This window comes from Oncorhynchus masou, chromosome 5 (assembly GCF_036934945.1).
Source record: "Oncorhynchus masou masou isolate Uvic2021 chromosome 5, UVic_Omas_1.1, whole genome shotgun sequence".
Classification (NCBI taxonomy): Eukaryota; Metazoa; Chordata; class Actinopteri; order Salmoniformes; family Salmonidae; genus Oncorhynchus; species Oncorhynchus masou.
In genome coordinates, this window is record NC_088216.1 from 2,379,592 (window position 1) to 2,394,544 (window position 14,953).

General features: G+C 48.9%; 1 protein-coding gene and 1 long non-coding RNA gene across 3 annotated transcripts; both read right to left on the minus strand.

Annotated features, from left to right (window-relative positions):
* Positions 1-122: 122 nt before the first annotated feature.
* Positions 123-591, minus strand: LOC135526044 (uncharacterized). Its single transcript, XR_010453235.1, has 2 exons — positions 522-591; positions 123-490 (listed from the first exon to the last, which is right to left on the minus strand). It is a non-coding gene; the product is annotated as an uncharacterized LOC135526044 (long non-coding RNA).
* Positions 592-739: 148 nt separating this feature from the next.
* On the minus strand, positions 740-11,009 carry LOC135530937 (serine/threonine-protein kinase PLK1-like). 2 transcript variants are annotated; one of them, XM_064959113.1, is made up of 10 exons: positions 10,089-11,009; positions 9,239-9,407; positions 8,864-9,008; positions 7,931-8,024; positions 4,933-5,155; positions 4,250-4,390; positions 1,840-1,917; positions 1,562-1,716; positions 1,243-1,425; positions 740-1,142 (listed from the first exon to the last, which is right to left on the minus strand). In XM_064959113.1, the coding sequence occupies exons 1-10, from the start codon at positions 10,449-10,451 to the stop codon at positions 951-953; spliced, it is 1,743 nt and encodes a 580-aa protein (XP_064815185.1). In that variant the 5' UTR covers positions 10,452-11,009; the 3' UTR covers positions 740-950. The 2 variants fall into 2 exon arrangements, with proteins under 2 accessions (XP_064815185.1, XP_064815178.1); XM_064959106.1 differs by having other exon boundaries at positions 4,250-4,393; positions 10,089-11,005.
* Between the last annotated feature and the right edge of the window lie 3,944 nt (positions 11,010-14,953).

A 14,953-nucleotide genomic window follows, 5' to 3' on the forward strand; every position in this document is an offset into this window, starting at 1 on the left:
AACCAAAGCAACATGTAAACAGGTTTACAGTAACACACCCTGTTCAGTTGGACTCTTCCTACCCATAATGCTTTGAGTTTAGTCTGCTTTCAAGTGAATGACGACAACCAGTGAAACACAACCTCTTTCAAGACTTTATTAAATGTGGAAGAATATTGAACTTTTAAAAACATGTTTAATGAAACCTTCAGAAAGTTCTGTACAAGAGGAAAGGCTTCATGTTGAAAACCACATGTAAAAACAGGTAAAAAAAAGGCAGAGAAGCACGAACATGATACAGTCTGTCTCACACCTCACCTGGCGAACTACAGACCAGACAGGGAAGGGGGGGACTGACCACACCTCACCTGGTGAACTACAGACCAGACAGGGAAGGGGAACAGACCACACCTCACCTGGCGAACTACAGACCAGACAGGGTAGGGGGAGACTGACCACACCTCACCTGGCGAACTACAGACCAGACAGGGAAGGGGGAGACAGACCACACCTCACCTGGCGAACTACAGACCAGACCACACCTCACCTGGCGAACTACAGACCAGACAGGGAAGGGGAGACTGACCACACCTCACCTGGCGAACTACAGACAGACAGGGAAGGGGGAGAGACCACACCTCACGAACTACAGGGAGGGTAGGGGGAACAGACCAGACCCATTTACAGACCAGACAGGGAAGGGGGTGTGATTTCACCTGGCGAACTACAAAGACGACTGGACCACACCTCACCTTACAGACCAGACAGGGTAGGGGGGAACAGACCATTTGGTGTGATTTTAATAAAGACGTTTCAACATTAGAGACCGTTGGAAGATCCAGACGCCTGACTGGCTTATTGTGACAACCCTGAGCACCCCTCAGGCACTCTGATTGGCCAGCAGGAAGTGGATTATAGTCAGGAAGGGGGGTAAACACCTGGCTGCGGGGCCAGAGCGAGGTGGTGGTTGGTCAGTGAGGCGTGGAGGACTTGCAGGACAGTAGTTTGGCCACCATTAGTCGGGCGTATCGCATCCTGCTGGCCAGCTCCTTACAGCAGCCAAACTCCTCGATCAGAGACATCTTATAGGTCCGGAAGTCTCGCTTCTCGTCGATGAAGGACACAGCACCCATCAGAGGACACAGGATCAACTTGGTGTGGTCCTACAGAAGAGAAATCTCTATATTATCTATCAAAATAACTTGGTGAGGAGGCGAGGGAGACTAGAGAGGGGGAGAGGGAGACTAGAGAGGAGGAGAGTACCTGGAAGAAGTTGATCTGCACGGTGCCGTTGGTGAGGTGGAGCACGATGGCAGACTTGGTTCTGAACCAGTGGCTGAGGTACGGCAGACGGGCCAGCTCGTCTCCGTCACGAGGCGTGATGTTGGCGCCCGCCTTCAGAAGGTGCTCCGACATGTAGTTACGGAAATACTTCAACAACGTGATCTAGGGAGGGCAGAGGTCACAGGTCAGCTCTAACGATGCTCTAACCCAAGACGCTAAGGACTTTTGTCCCAATGCTATCTGAAAGTTAGCCTGACGCTAGCCACAGCCATAGAGAAGCACTAGCAGCGACGCTAACCTTCTTGGATAGCGTAGCGGGGTAGGAGCGGACACTGAGGTAGCTCTCGGCAGCCATCTTGTCGATGTACTGAAGACTGTCTCCGTCAGCGTACATGATCATCCTGGTACAGTCGTTAAACAACACCCCCACGCTGTTGTCACACAGCTGATAGCCTGCAACAGAGGTCACACACAACCCTCCATTCAGAGAGCATCACCTGGACACAGGGTGGCCATGGTAACAGAGAGAGCATGACATGGCGACACAGGGTTGCCATGGTGACAGAGAGTGGTTACCCAGTCCGTATTTGTCGCTGTAGTCGACCCACTTGCTGATCCAGAAGATGGGGACACAGGCTGGGTCCTCTGCCTCCTCTGGAAACACAGGGGTTAGAGGTCAGGGGTCAGTGGAACCCTGTCTACAGCACGTCATATCTAACAGAGGTTAATATGTTGTCGTAGGCGAGGGTATGAGTCCTCTCTCTGAGGGCTTGGCAGTGTGTGTGTGTCGTACCCATGCGTATGAGTCCTCTCTCTGAGGGCTTGGCAGCGTGTGTGTGTCGTACCCATGTGTATGAGTCCTCTCTCCGAGGGCTTGGCAGTGTGTGTGTCGTACCCATGTGTATGAGTCCTCTCTCCGAGGGCTTGGCAGTGTGTGTGTGTGTGTCTCGTACCCATGCGTATGAGTCCTCTCTCTGAGGGCTTGGCAGTGTGTGTGTGTGTGTCGTACCCATGCGTATGAGTCCTCTCTCCGAGGGCTTGGCAGCGTGTGTGTCGTACCCATGTGTATGAGTCCTCTCTCCGAGGGCTTGGCAGCGTGTGTGTGTGTATCTCGTACCCATGCGTATGAGTCCTCTCTCTGAGGGCTTGGCAGCGTGTGTGTGTGTCTCGTACCCATGCGTATGAGTCCTCTCTCTGAGGGCTTGGCAGCGTGTGTGTGTGTGTCTCGTACCCATGCGTATGAGTCCTCTCTCTGAGGGCTTGGCAGCGTGTGTGTGTGTGTGTGTCGTACCCATGCGTATGAGTCCTCTCTCTGAGGGCTTGGCAGCGTGTGTGTGTGTGTGTGTGTCGTACCCATGCGTATGAGTCCTCTCTCCGAGGGCTTGGCAGTGTGTGTGTGTGTGTCGTACCCATGCGTATGAGTCCTCTCTCCGAGGGCTTGGCAGTGTGTGTGTCTCGTACCCATGCGTATGAGTCCTCTCTCCGAGGGCTTGGCAGCGTGTGTGTGTGTCTCGTACCCATGCGTATGAGTCCTCTCTCCGAGGGCTTGGCAGTGTGTGTGTGTGTCTCGTACCCATGCGTATGAGTCCTCTCTCCGAGGGCTTGGCAGTGTGTGTGTGTGTCGTACCCATGCGTATGAGTCCTCTCTCCGAGGGCTTGGCAGTGTGTGTGTGTGTGTCGTACCCATGCGTATGAGTCCTCTCTCCGAGGGCTTGGCAGTGTGTGTGTGTCGTACCCATGTGTATGAGTCCTCTCTCCGAGGGCTTGGCAGCGTGTGTGTGTGTGTGTCGTACCCATGCGTATGAGTCCTCTCTCCGAGGGCTTGGCAGCGTGTGTGTGTGTGTGTCTCGTACCCATGCGTATGAGTCCTCTCTCCGAGGGCTTGGCAGTGTGTGTGTGTCTCGTACCCATGCGTATGAGTCCTCTCTCCGAGGGCTTGGCAGTGTGTGTCTCGTACCCATGCGTATGAGTCCTCTCTCTGAGGGCTTGGCAGTCTGTGTCTCGTACCCATGCGTATGAGTCCTCTCTCCGAGGGCTTGGCAGTGTGTGTGTGTGTCTCGTACCCATGCGTATGAGTCCTCTCTCCGAGGGCTTGGCAGTGTGTGTGTGTGTGTGTGTCGTACCCATGCGTATGAGTCCTCTCTCCGAGGGCTTGGCAGTGTGTGTGTGTGTGTCGTACCCATGCGTGTGAGTCCTCTCTCCGAGGGCTTGGCAGTGTGTGTGTGTGTCGTACCCATGCGTGTGAGTCCTCTCTCCGAGGGCTTGGCAGTGTGTGTCGTACCCATGCGTATGAGTCCTCTCTCCGAGGGCTTGGCAGTGTGTGTGTGTGTGTCGTACCCATGCGTATGAGTCCTCTCTCCGAGGGCTTGGCAGTGTGTGTGTGTCGTACCCATGCGTATGAGTCCTCTCTCCGAGGGCTTGGCAGTGTGTGTGTGTGTGTCGTACCCATGCGTATGAGTCCTCTCTCCGAGGGCTTGGCAGTGTGTGTGTGTGTCGTACCCATGCGTATGAGTCCTCTCTCCGAGGGCTTGGCAGTGTGTGTGTGTGTCGTACCCATGCGTATGAGTCCTCTCTCCGAGGGCTTGGCAGCGTGTCTGTGTGTGTCGTACCCATGCGTATGAGTCCTCTCTCCGAGGGCTTGGCAGTGTGTGTGTGTCGTACCCATGCGTATGAGTCCTCTCTCCGAGGGCTTGGCAGCGTGTCTGTGTGTGTCGTACCCATGCGTATGAGTCCTCTCTCCGAGGGCTTGGCAGTGTGTGTGTGTCTCGTACCCATGCGTATGAGTCCTCTCTCCGAGGGCTTGGCAGTGTGTGTGTGTGTCGTACCCATGCGTATGAGTCCTCTCTCCGAGGGCTTGGCAGTGTGTGTGTCGTACCCATGCGTATGAGTCCTCTCTCCGAGGGCTTGGCAGTGTGTGTGGTGTGTGTGTGTCGTACCCATGCGTATGAGTCCTCTCTCCGAGGGCTTGGCAGTGTGTGTGTCGTACCCATGCGTATGAGTCCTCTCTCCGAGGGCTTGGCAGCGTTGCAGGTGTCGAGTTGCTGCAGCAGGTCACTCAGGTGGCAGTCTGTGGCCTCGGGAATCTCTCTGAGCAGTGGCTCATCTTTCTGTTCCACCTTCTCTGTCCCTGCTGAAGAGAGACAGACACTAAACCCCAGGCTGAAGGGAGGGAGGAAAGGAAGGGAGGAAAGGAGGGAGGAAAGGAGGGAGGAAAGGAGGGAGGAAAGGAGGGAGGAAAGGAGGGAGGGAGGAAGGAAGGGAGGAAGGAAGGAAAGGAAGGGAGGAAAGGAAGGGAGGAAAGGAAGGGAGGAAAGGAAGGGAGGAAAGGAAGGGAGGAAAGGAAGGGAGGAAAGGAAGGGAGGAAAGGAAGGGGGAGGAAAGGAAGGGGGGAGGAAAGGAAGGGAGGAAAGGAAGGGAGGAAAGGAAGGGAGGAAAGGAAGGGAGGAAAGGAAGGGAGGAAAGGAAGGGAGGAAAGGAAGGGAGGAAAGGAAGGGAGGAAAGGAAGGGAGGAAAGGAAGGGAGGAAAGGAAGGGAGGAAAGGAAGGGAGGAAAGGAAGGGAGGAAAGGAAGGGAGGGAGGAAAGGAAAGGAGGAAAGGAGGAAGGGAAGGGAGGAAAGGAGGAAAGGAAGGGAGGAAAGGAGAGAGACCCCTACATAGTGTGAATCTCACCCTTGTTGTTGAGAGCGGTGAGCGGGCGTCTCTGGCTGGGCTCCAGAGAGGAGGGAGCGATGGAGAAGCGCGGGGGCACGGTGAGGCAGGTGGTGGGGAGACGCAGGGGGATGTACCCCTCGGTGAAGAACTCGTCGGTCAGCAGCTGGGAGACGGTGGGCCGCTGGGACGGGTCGGCATGCAGCATCCGCTTGATCAGAGACGCCGCCACAGGGTTGATTTGCTACAGAACAAAACGTGGGAGAAGATGAAGAAACTGCCATAAAAACAGATGACCTTTGACAGTGTAGAAGGAATGGGTGGTGTTAGCTCACCCAGGGGATAGTGTTGTAGTATTGGGTGGTGTTAGCTCACCCAGGGGATAGTGTTGTAGTATTGGGTGGTGTTGGCGCACCCAGGGGATAGTGTTTAGTAATGGGTGGTGTTGGCTCACCCAGGGGGTAGTGTAGTAGTAATGAGTGGTGTCGGCTCACCCAGGGGGTAGTGTAGTAGTAATGGGTGGTTAGCTCACCCAGGGGGTAGTGTAGTAGTAATGAGTGGTGTCGGCTCACCCAGGGGGTAGTGTAGTAGTAATGGGTGGTTAGCTCACCCAGGGGGTAGTGTAGTAGTATTGGGTGGTGTTAGCTCACCCAGGGGGTAGTGTAGTAGTAATGAGTGGTGTCAGCTCACCCAGGGGGTAGTGTAGTAGTAATGGGTGGTTAGCTCACCCAGGGGATAGTGTTGTAGTAATGGGTGGTGTTGGCTCACCCAGGGGGTAGTGTAGTAGTATTGGGTGGTGTTAGTTCACCCAAGGGGTAGTATAGTAGTATTGGGTGGTGTTAGTAATGGGTGGTGTTAGCTCACCCAGGGGGTAGTGTAGTAGTAATGGGTGGTGTTAGCTCACCCAGGGGGTAGTGTAGTAGTAATGGGTGGTGTTAGTTCACCTAGGGGGTAGTGTAGTAGTAATGGGTGGTGTTAGCTCACCCAGGGGGTAGTGTAGTAGTAGTGGGTGGTGTTAGTTCACCTAGGGGGTAGTGTAGTAGTAATGGGTGGTGTTAGTTCACCTAGGGGGTAGTGTAGTAGTAATGGGTGGTGTTAGTTCACCTAGGGGGTAGTGTAGTAGTAATGGGTGGTGTCGTAGTAATGGGTGGTGTTAGTTCACCTAGGGGGTAGTGTAGTAGTAATGGGTGGTATTAGCTCACCCAGGGGGTAGTGTAGTAGCATTGGGTGGTGTTAGCTCACCCAGGGGGTAGTGTAGTAGTATGGGTGGTGTTAGCTCACCCAGGGGGTAGTGTAGTAGTATTGGGTGGTGTTAGTAATGGGTGGTATTAGCTCACCCAGGGGGTAGTGTAGTAGCATTGGGTGGTGTTAGCTCACCCAGGGGGTAGTGTAGTAGTATTTGGTGGTGTTAGTAATGGGTGGTGTTTACTCACCCAGGGGGTAGTGTAGTAGTAATGGGTGGTGTAAGCTCACCCAGGGGGTAGTGTTAGTATTGGGTGGTGTTAGCTCACCCAGGGGGGAGTGTAGTAGTAATGAGTGGTGTCAGCTCACCCAGGGGGTAGTGTAGTAGTATTGGGTGGTGTAAGCTCACCCAGGGGGTAGTGTTAGTATTGGGTGGTGTTAGCTCACCCAGGGGGGAGTGTAGTAGTAATGAGTGGTGTCAGCTCACCCAGGGGGTAGTGTAGTAGTATTGGGTGGTGTCAGCTCACCCAGGGGGTAGTGTCGTAGTAATGGGTGGTGTTTACTCACCCAGGGGATAGTGTAATGGTAATGGGTGGTGTTAGCTCACCCAGGGGATAGTGTAGTAGTATAGTATGGGTGGTGTTAGTAATGGGTGGTGTTAGCTCACCCAGGGGGTAGTGTCGTAGTAATGGGTGGTGTAAGTTCACCCAGGGGGTAGTGTAATAGTATTGGGTGGTGTAAGCTCACCCAGGGGGTAGTGTAATAGTATTGGGTGGTGTTAGTAATGGGTGGTATTAGCTCACCCAGGGGGTAGTGTAGTAGCATTGGGTGGTGTTAGCTCACCCAGGGGGTAGTGTAGTAGTATTTGGTGGTGTTAGTAATGGGTGGTGTTTACTCACCCAGGGGGTAGTGTAGTAGTAATGGGTGGTGTAAGCTCACCCAGGGGGTAGTGTAGTAGTATAGTATGGGTGGTGTTGGCTCACCCAGGGGGTAGTGTAGTAGTAATGGGTGGTGTCAGCTCACCCAGGGGGTAGAGTCGTAGTAATGGGTGGTGTTTACTCACCCAGGGGATAGTGTAATGGTAATGGGTGTTGTTAGCTCACCCAGGGGATAGTGTAGTATTATGGGTGGTGTTAGCTCACCCAGGGATGGTGTCGTAGTAATGGGTGGTGTTAGCTCACCCAGGGGATAGTGTCATAGTAATGGGTGGTGTATACTCACCCAGGGGATAGTGTAATGGTAATGGATGGTGTTTACTCACCCAGGGGATAGTGTAGTAGTATAGTATGGGTGGTGTTAGTAATGGGTGGTGTTAGCTCACCCAGGGGGTAGTGTCGTAGTATTGGGTGGTGTAAGCTCACCCAGGGGGTAGTGTAGTAGTAATGGGTGGTGTAAGCTCACCCAGGGGGTAGTGTAGTAGTATTGGGTGGTGTCAGTAATGGGTGGTGTTAGCTCATCCAGGGGGTAGTGTAGTAATAATGGGTGGTGTTAGCTCACCCAGGGGGTAGTGTAGTAGTATTGGGTGGTGTTAGTAATGGGTGGTGTTTACTCACTCAGGGGGTAGTGTAGTAGTATAGTATGGGTGGTGTTAACTCACCCAGGGGATGGTGTAGTAGTATGGTTGGTGTTAACTCACCCAGGGGATAGTGGCGTAGTAATGGGTGATGTTAACTCACCCAGGGGATAGTGGCGTAGTAATGGGTGATGTTTACTCACCCAGGGGATAGTGGCGTAGTAATGGGTGATGTTTACTCACCCAGGGGATAGTGGCGTAGTAATGGGTGATGTTTACTCACCCAGGGGATAGTGGCGTAGTAAATGGGTGGTGTTAACTCACCCAGGGGATGGTGTAGTTGTTCTTTTTGATGCGGTTGTAAGTCTCCTTCAGACAAGACGTCTCAAATGGAGGTTTACCAACCAGCAGAGTGTACCTGAGAGAGATGGAGCCTGTTACAATACAGACCACTACTGGGCCCAGAGAGAGTATTATATGTGTTGAGGTGGTCAGTATGGAGCCTGTTACAACACAGACCACTACTGGGGCCCAGAGAGTATTAAATGTGTTGAGGTGGTCAGTATGGAGCCTGTTACAATACAGACCACTACTGGGGCCCAGAGAGAGTATTAAATGCGTTGAGGTGGTCCTACTGGGGATCCAGATAGAGTATTAAATACGCATTGAGGTAGTCAGTACGAAGCCTGTTGGACCCAGATAGAGAATTGATTATGTGATGAGGTGGTCCTACTGGGGACCCAGATAGAGTATTAAATACGTATTGAGGTAGTCAGTACGAAGCCTTTTGGACCCAGATAGAGTATTAATTATGTGATGAGGTAGTCAGTACCAAGCCTGTTGGACCCAGATAGAGTATTAATTATGTGATGAGGTAGTCAGTACGAAGCCTGTTGGACCCAGATAGAGTATTGATTATGTGATGAGGTAGTCAGTACCAAGCCTGTTGGACCCATGTGTAACTCTGTTGTCTGTTCACACTGCTATGCTTTATCTTGGCCAGGTCGCAGTTGCAAATGATAACTTGTTCTCAACTAGCCTACCTGGTTAAATAAAGGTGAAATAAAAAATAAATAAAAAATACAGAATATGTACTAATGTAATGATAGCACTATAAAACCCTTCAAATCGACCACCCGCCAACATGGCTGGACAAATGTTTAAAAAACGACCTGCCGATCACTAAATCTACCCGTTTGTGGCAGGCATTTAACGTCACTCCCACGTCTGTGTGCATCTCGCCTGCGTTTCACTTACAGGATACAGCCCAGAGACCAGACGTCGACCTCGAAGCTGTGTCCTTTCTTACAGAGAACCTCCGGGGCGATGTAGTTCGGTGTTCCACACAGCGTCTTCTTACGTTCCCCATCAAATTCTATCTTAGTGGCAAGGCCAAAGTCCCCTGGGGAGAAGCCAGAGAGGTGTTCAGACAAGGTGCTGTACAGAGGGGAGTATAGAGGATTAATGAATACAGCCCCGGTGTGTGTGTGTATAGAGGCGCATTGTCAAACTATTTGTTGGTGTTCACCCTGAACCGGCCCGCCGCGGTGTTCACCCTGAACCGGCCCACCGTGTGTGTAGAGGTGTACATTCAGCAGTGAGTCGTACACGGAGTGTGTGTGACATGCGTACCTATCTTGACATCCATGTCATCGCTGAGGAAGATGTTCCCTAGTTTCAGGTCTCTGTGTATCACTCTGTTGTTGTGGAGGTACTGACAGCCTTTAACCAGCTGCATCATATAATACCGAGCCTCTGGCTCCGTTACAGCCTTACGACGCTTATGCAGCTCCAACAGGGACTGGGGGGGGGGAGGCACAGACAGGGGGGTTAGCAACTATTATAAACTCACTAGGTTAACTTTTCTTCTTAGGGTTTACTTCTGAATGTCTGATTGAGGGGGGGGGGGACATGTATTTAGCCTAAATTTTCATGCCAAGAAAAACAGCTTTCAGTAGTTTGCACACAATCATAACTACTTTTAAAGTTCACGAGTTGTAAATAACTTTCATTCAAAAGCACAAAAGTTATAAACCTAAAACTACTTAGATAATCCCAGCTAGTCACCCTGTGGACAAGTTGTGGTTAACAACAAGTTAACAAAACATCTTGGCCATGTTCTGTTATAATCTCCACCCGGCACAGCCAGAAGAGGACTGGCCACCCCACATAGCCTGGTTCCTCTCTAGGTTTCGGCCTTTCATGGGAGTTTTCCTAACCACCGTGCTCTAGGTTTCGGCCTTTCATGGGAGTTTTCCTAACCACCGTGCTCCTACACCTGCTTGCTCTTTGGGGTTTTAGACTGGGTTTCTGTACAGCACTTTGAGATATCAGCTGATGTACGAAGGGCTATATAAATAAATTTGATTTGTTGACTAGACTAGGACATTTCAAGCTACAGTAAGCTAGTAAAATACACTGTTAGCAAAGAACAACTTATTTAAGTAAAATGTTTAAAATCAATGAACAAAAATCAACTCACCCGTCGCCTGCAAATTTCCAACACAACAAACACGAAGTCGTCGTCCTCGAAGAAGCCGTGAAATCCCACAATGTGCGGATTGTCGAGACTCTTATGAATGGAGATTTCAGAGCTCATCTTCTCCCTCTGGTGAGGTTTGACTATCATGGATTTGGGGACGACTTTACCGGCGAAAACCTCTTTGGTTTCCATATCTGTGATTTCGTAGCATTTGGCAAAGCCTCCTTTCCCGAGGAATCGTCCCCGACTGTATTTCTTCAGTGTCCGGGGATCTACGAGAATATCTGGGATGTCTTTGAGAGGTGCGGATTTGGGGTCTACGTTTGTCGACGGATTCACCGCCTTGGCTACCGGCGCACTCATATTTTATATATAATATATATTATTATTAAAAAATAATAAAAAGTGCTCTTCAGGTTTTCGAAAACAAAAAAAAAATACAGAAAAGATACAAGTCGACAAAAATCTAAGAAAAAAATAAATAAAAAATCGAATATATATATATATATATTTCACTTTGAGACAGGTTAGCTAGCCAACCATCCACCCTTCCGAGCAAAACCACTTGAATTCAAATCAAAACTAACCAATTCAGGTGCCGACAATTAGCTCAAATGTAGCGTACGATACCCAATAATCAATCGATTTAACTAAATATACTTGAATAGTGTTGCCAAAACAAAAGGTAATAAATTAGTTTTTCCCACCGCCGCTATGTACTTCGCTCTTCGTTTGAACAACAGCGTCAACTAGCTAGCTGTAAGTTTAAATGCTGCTCCGGTCGTTACAGCCGCCTGTGATTGGTCCTGACGATTTGAAATTACAAGCTGCAGCCGCTAAGCAACATGGGAAGGTTTCAACTATGAGCCAATTACCGAGCAGGAAGTTCATATACGCAAGCACCGATTGGTTAAAATCCTATAGATAACGCCCCTATCTTTCTTAAACTCGAACCAGTCACCGACCAAAAAAACCAGACGATAACCAAAATGAATTGTGGGAAATGTAGTTGCTTGTATTTTCACAAACGCACCTTGGAGATAATATCATGTCGTGTGAGTTAGAAAAACACTTACCAAGAAGGGAAAATAAAACGTTATTATTACAATCCATCGCCGATAAACAATACGTGTATGTTTTAGGTAAATATAAACAATAGAACTGTTGACAAATGTAAACTCCGTCTGAAACTGATGAGTCTGACTTCTCTCACCCTTTCACGACAATTTCTTTAGGAATGTAGTGAAGTAAAAGTAAAAATTGTCAATAATATAAATAGTAAAGTAAAGTACAGACCCCCCCCACCCCAACAAAAAACATAAGTAGTACTTCAAAGTAGTACTTTAAAGTATTTTTACTGAAGTAGTTCACACCACTGGTTTTAGGTTAGCGTAAAGGCAGCGTCATGCTTCCCAGCAAAAACAGTTTGGACAAGTGAATGCATCTATTGGGTGTGTTCGTAAATTCAGTCTGCCGTGCCAGAGGACACTCGGATGGGTTTGTCTAGGCGTTCGTAAATTCAGAGCGTTTCGGCTATCAGGAACTATCATAGAGCACACTGGACGCTCTGGCCGAGGAGAAGGGTTGATCAGAGCGTTCTGACCTGTAGATTGATGAGGAATTGAAAAATGGTATGGTTGAGAGGGATGAGGAAACAGCATCTGTCAACGTACTGCAACGAATAAATTAGTCGTAAATATTTCAAAAACTCTGTCTGTAATTAGGGGGGGGGGTGTCATTTACACCAGTGCATTTGGGTTATTCCATAGTCAATATATTGTCTTCCCCCCTAGAGGGGGCTATAGTTTTGTAGATGACCAGTGCATTTGGGTCAGTCAATATATTGTAGTCCCCCCTAGAGGGGGCTATAGTACTGTAGATGACCAGAGCATTTGGGTTAGTCAGTACATTGTATTCCCACTAGAGGGGGCTATAGTACTGTAGATGACCAGTGAATTTGGGTTAGTCAGTACATTGTATCCCCCCTAGAGGGGCTATAGTATTGTAGATGACCAGTGAATTTGGGTTAGTCAGTACATCGTAGTTCCCCTAGAGGGGGCTATAGTACTGTAGATGACCAGTGCATTTGGGTCAGTCAATATATTGTAGTCCCCCCTAGAGGGGGCTATAGTATTGTAGATGACCAGTGCATTTGGGTTAGTCAGTACATTGTATTCCCCTAGAGGGGCTATAGTATTGTAGATGACCAGTGAATTTGGGTTAGTCAGTACATTGTATTCCCCCTAGAGGGGGCTATAGTACTGTAGATGACCAGTGCATTTGGGTCAGTCAATATATTGTAGTCCCCCCTAGAGGGGGCTATAGTATTGTAGATGACCAGTGCATTTGGGTTAGTCAGTACATTGTATTCCCCCTAGAGGGGGCTATAGTATTGTAGATGACCAGTGAATTTGGGTTAGTCAGTACATTGTAGTTCCCCTAGAGGGGGCTATAGTACTGTAGTTGACCAGTGAATTTGGGTTAGTCAGTACATTGTATTCCCCCCTAGAGGGGGCTATAGTACTGTAGATGACCAGTGAATTTGGGTTAGTCAGTACATTGTATTCCCCCTAGAGGGGGCTATAGTATTGTAGATGACCAGTGCATTTGGGTTAGTGAGTACATTGTATTCCCCCTAGAGGGGGCTATAGTATTGTAGATGACCAGTGCATTTGGGTTAGTCAGTACATTGTATTCCCCCTAGAGGGGGCTATAGTATTGTAGATGAGCAGTGAATTTGGGTTAGTCAGTACATTGTAGTTCCCCCTAGAGGGGGCTATAGTATTGTAGATGACCAGTGCATTTGGGTTAGTCAGTACATTGTATTCCCCTAGAGGGGGCTATAGTATTGTAGATGACCAGTGCATTTGGGTTAGTCAGTACATTGTATTCCCCCTAGAGGGGGCTATAGTACTGTAGATGAGCAGTGAATTTGGGTTAGTCAGTACATTGTATTCCCACTAGAGGGGCTATAGTACTGTAGATGAGCAGTGAATTTGGGTTAGTCAGTACATTGTATTCCCCTAGAGGGGGCTGTAGTACTGTAGATGACCAGTGAATTTGGGTTAGTCAGTACATTGTATTCCCACTAGAGGGTGCTATAGTACTGTAGATGACCAGTGCATTTGGGTTAGTCAGTACATTGTATTCCCCCTAGAGGGGGCTATAGTACTGTAGATGACCAGTGCATTTGGGTTAGTCAGTACATTGTAGTTCCCCCTAGAGGGGCTATAGTATTGTAGATGACCAGTGCATTTGGGTTAGTCAGTACATTGTATTCCCCCTAGAGGGGGCTATAGTATTGTAGATGACCAGTGCATTTGGGTTAGTCAGTACATTGTATTCCCCCTAGAGGGGGCTATAGTACTGTAGATGAGCAGTGAATTTGGGTTAGTCAGTACATTGTAGTTCCCCCTAGAGGGGGCTAGAGTACTGTAGATGACCAGTGAATTTGGGTTAGTCAGTACATTGTATTCCCACTAGAGGGTGCTATAGTACTGTAGATGACCAGTGCATTTGGGTTAGTCAGTACATTGTATTCCCCCTAGAGGGGCTATAGTACTGTAGATGACCAGTGCATTTGGGTTAGTCAGTACATTGTATTCCCCCTAGAGGGGGCTATAGTACTGTAGATGACCAGTGAATTTGGGTTAGTCAGTACATTGTATTCCCCTAGAGGGGCTATAGTATTGTAGATGAGCAGTGAATTTGGGTTAGTCAGTACATTGTAGTTCCCCCTAGAGGGGGCTATAGTATTGTAGATGACCAGTGCATTTGGGTTAGTCAGTACATTGTATTCCCCTAGAGGGGCTATAGTATTGTAGATGACCAGTGCATTTGGGTTAGTCAGTACATTGTATTCCCCCTAGAGGGGGCTATAGTACTGTAGATGAGCAGTGAATTTGGGTTAGTCAGTACATTGTATTCCCACTAGAGGGGGCTATAGTACTGTAGATGAGCAGTGAATTTGGGTTAGTCAGTACATTGTATTCCCCCTAGAGGGGGCTGTAGTACTGTAGATGACCAGTGAATTTGGGTTAGTCAGTACATTGTATTCCCACTAGAGGGTGCTATAGTACTGTAGATGACCAGTGCATTTGGGTTAGTCAGTACATTGTATTCCCCCTAGAGGGGGCTATAGTACTGTAGATGACCAGTGCATTTGGGTTAGTCAGTACATTGTAGTTCCCCCTAGAGGGGGCTATAGTATTGTAGATGACCAGTGCATTTGGGTTAGTCAGTACATTGTATTCCCCCTAGAGGGGCTATAGTATTGTAGATGACCAGTGCATTTGGGTTAGTCAGTACATTGTATTCCCCCTAGAGGGGGCTATAGTACTGTAGATGAGCAGTGAATTTGGGTTAGTCAGTACATTGTAGTTCCCCCTAGAGGGGGCTAGAGTACTGTAGATGACCAGTGAATTTGGGTTAGTCAGTACATTGTATTCCCACTAGAGGGTGCTATAGTACTGTAGATGACCAGTGCATTTGGGTTAGTCAGTACATTGTATTCCCCCTAGAGGGGGCTATAGTACTGTAGATGACCAGTGCATTTGGGTTAGTCAGTACATTGTATTCCCCCTAGAGGGGGCTATAGTACTGTAGATGACCAGTGAATTTGGGTTAGTCAGTACATTGTATTCCCCCTAGAGGGGGCTATAGTATTGTAGATGAGCAGTGAATTTGGGTTAGTCAGTACATTGTAGTTCCCCCTAGAGGGGGCTATAGTATTGTAGATGACCAGTGCATTTGGGTTAGTCAGTACATTGTATTCCCCCTAGAGGGGGCTATAGTATTGTAGATGACCAGTGCATTTGGGTTAGTCAGTACATTGTATTCCCCCTAGAGGGGGCTATAGTACTGTA

Coding starts and splice junctions, on each gene's coding strand:
- LOC135530937 (XM_064959106.1), bottom strand. CDS start 10,451: ATGAGTGCGCCGGTAGCCAAGGCGGTGAATCCGTCGACAAACGTAGAC. Junction 9,408..10,088: donor TGGAAATTTGCAGGCGACGG/GTGAGTTGATTT, acceptor CCCCCCCCCCAG/TCCCTGTTGGAGCTGCATAA. Junction 9,009..9,238: donor TGACATGGATGTCAAGATAG/GTACGCATGTCA, acceptor GCTTCTCCCCAG/GGGACTTTGGCCTTGCCACT.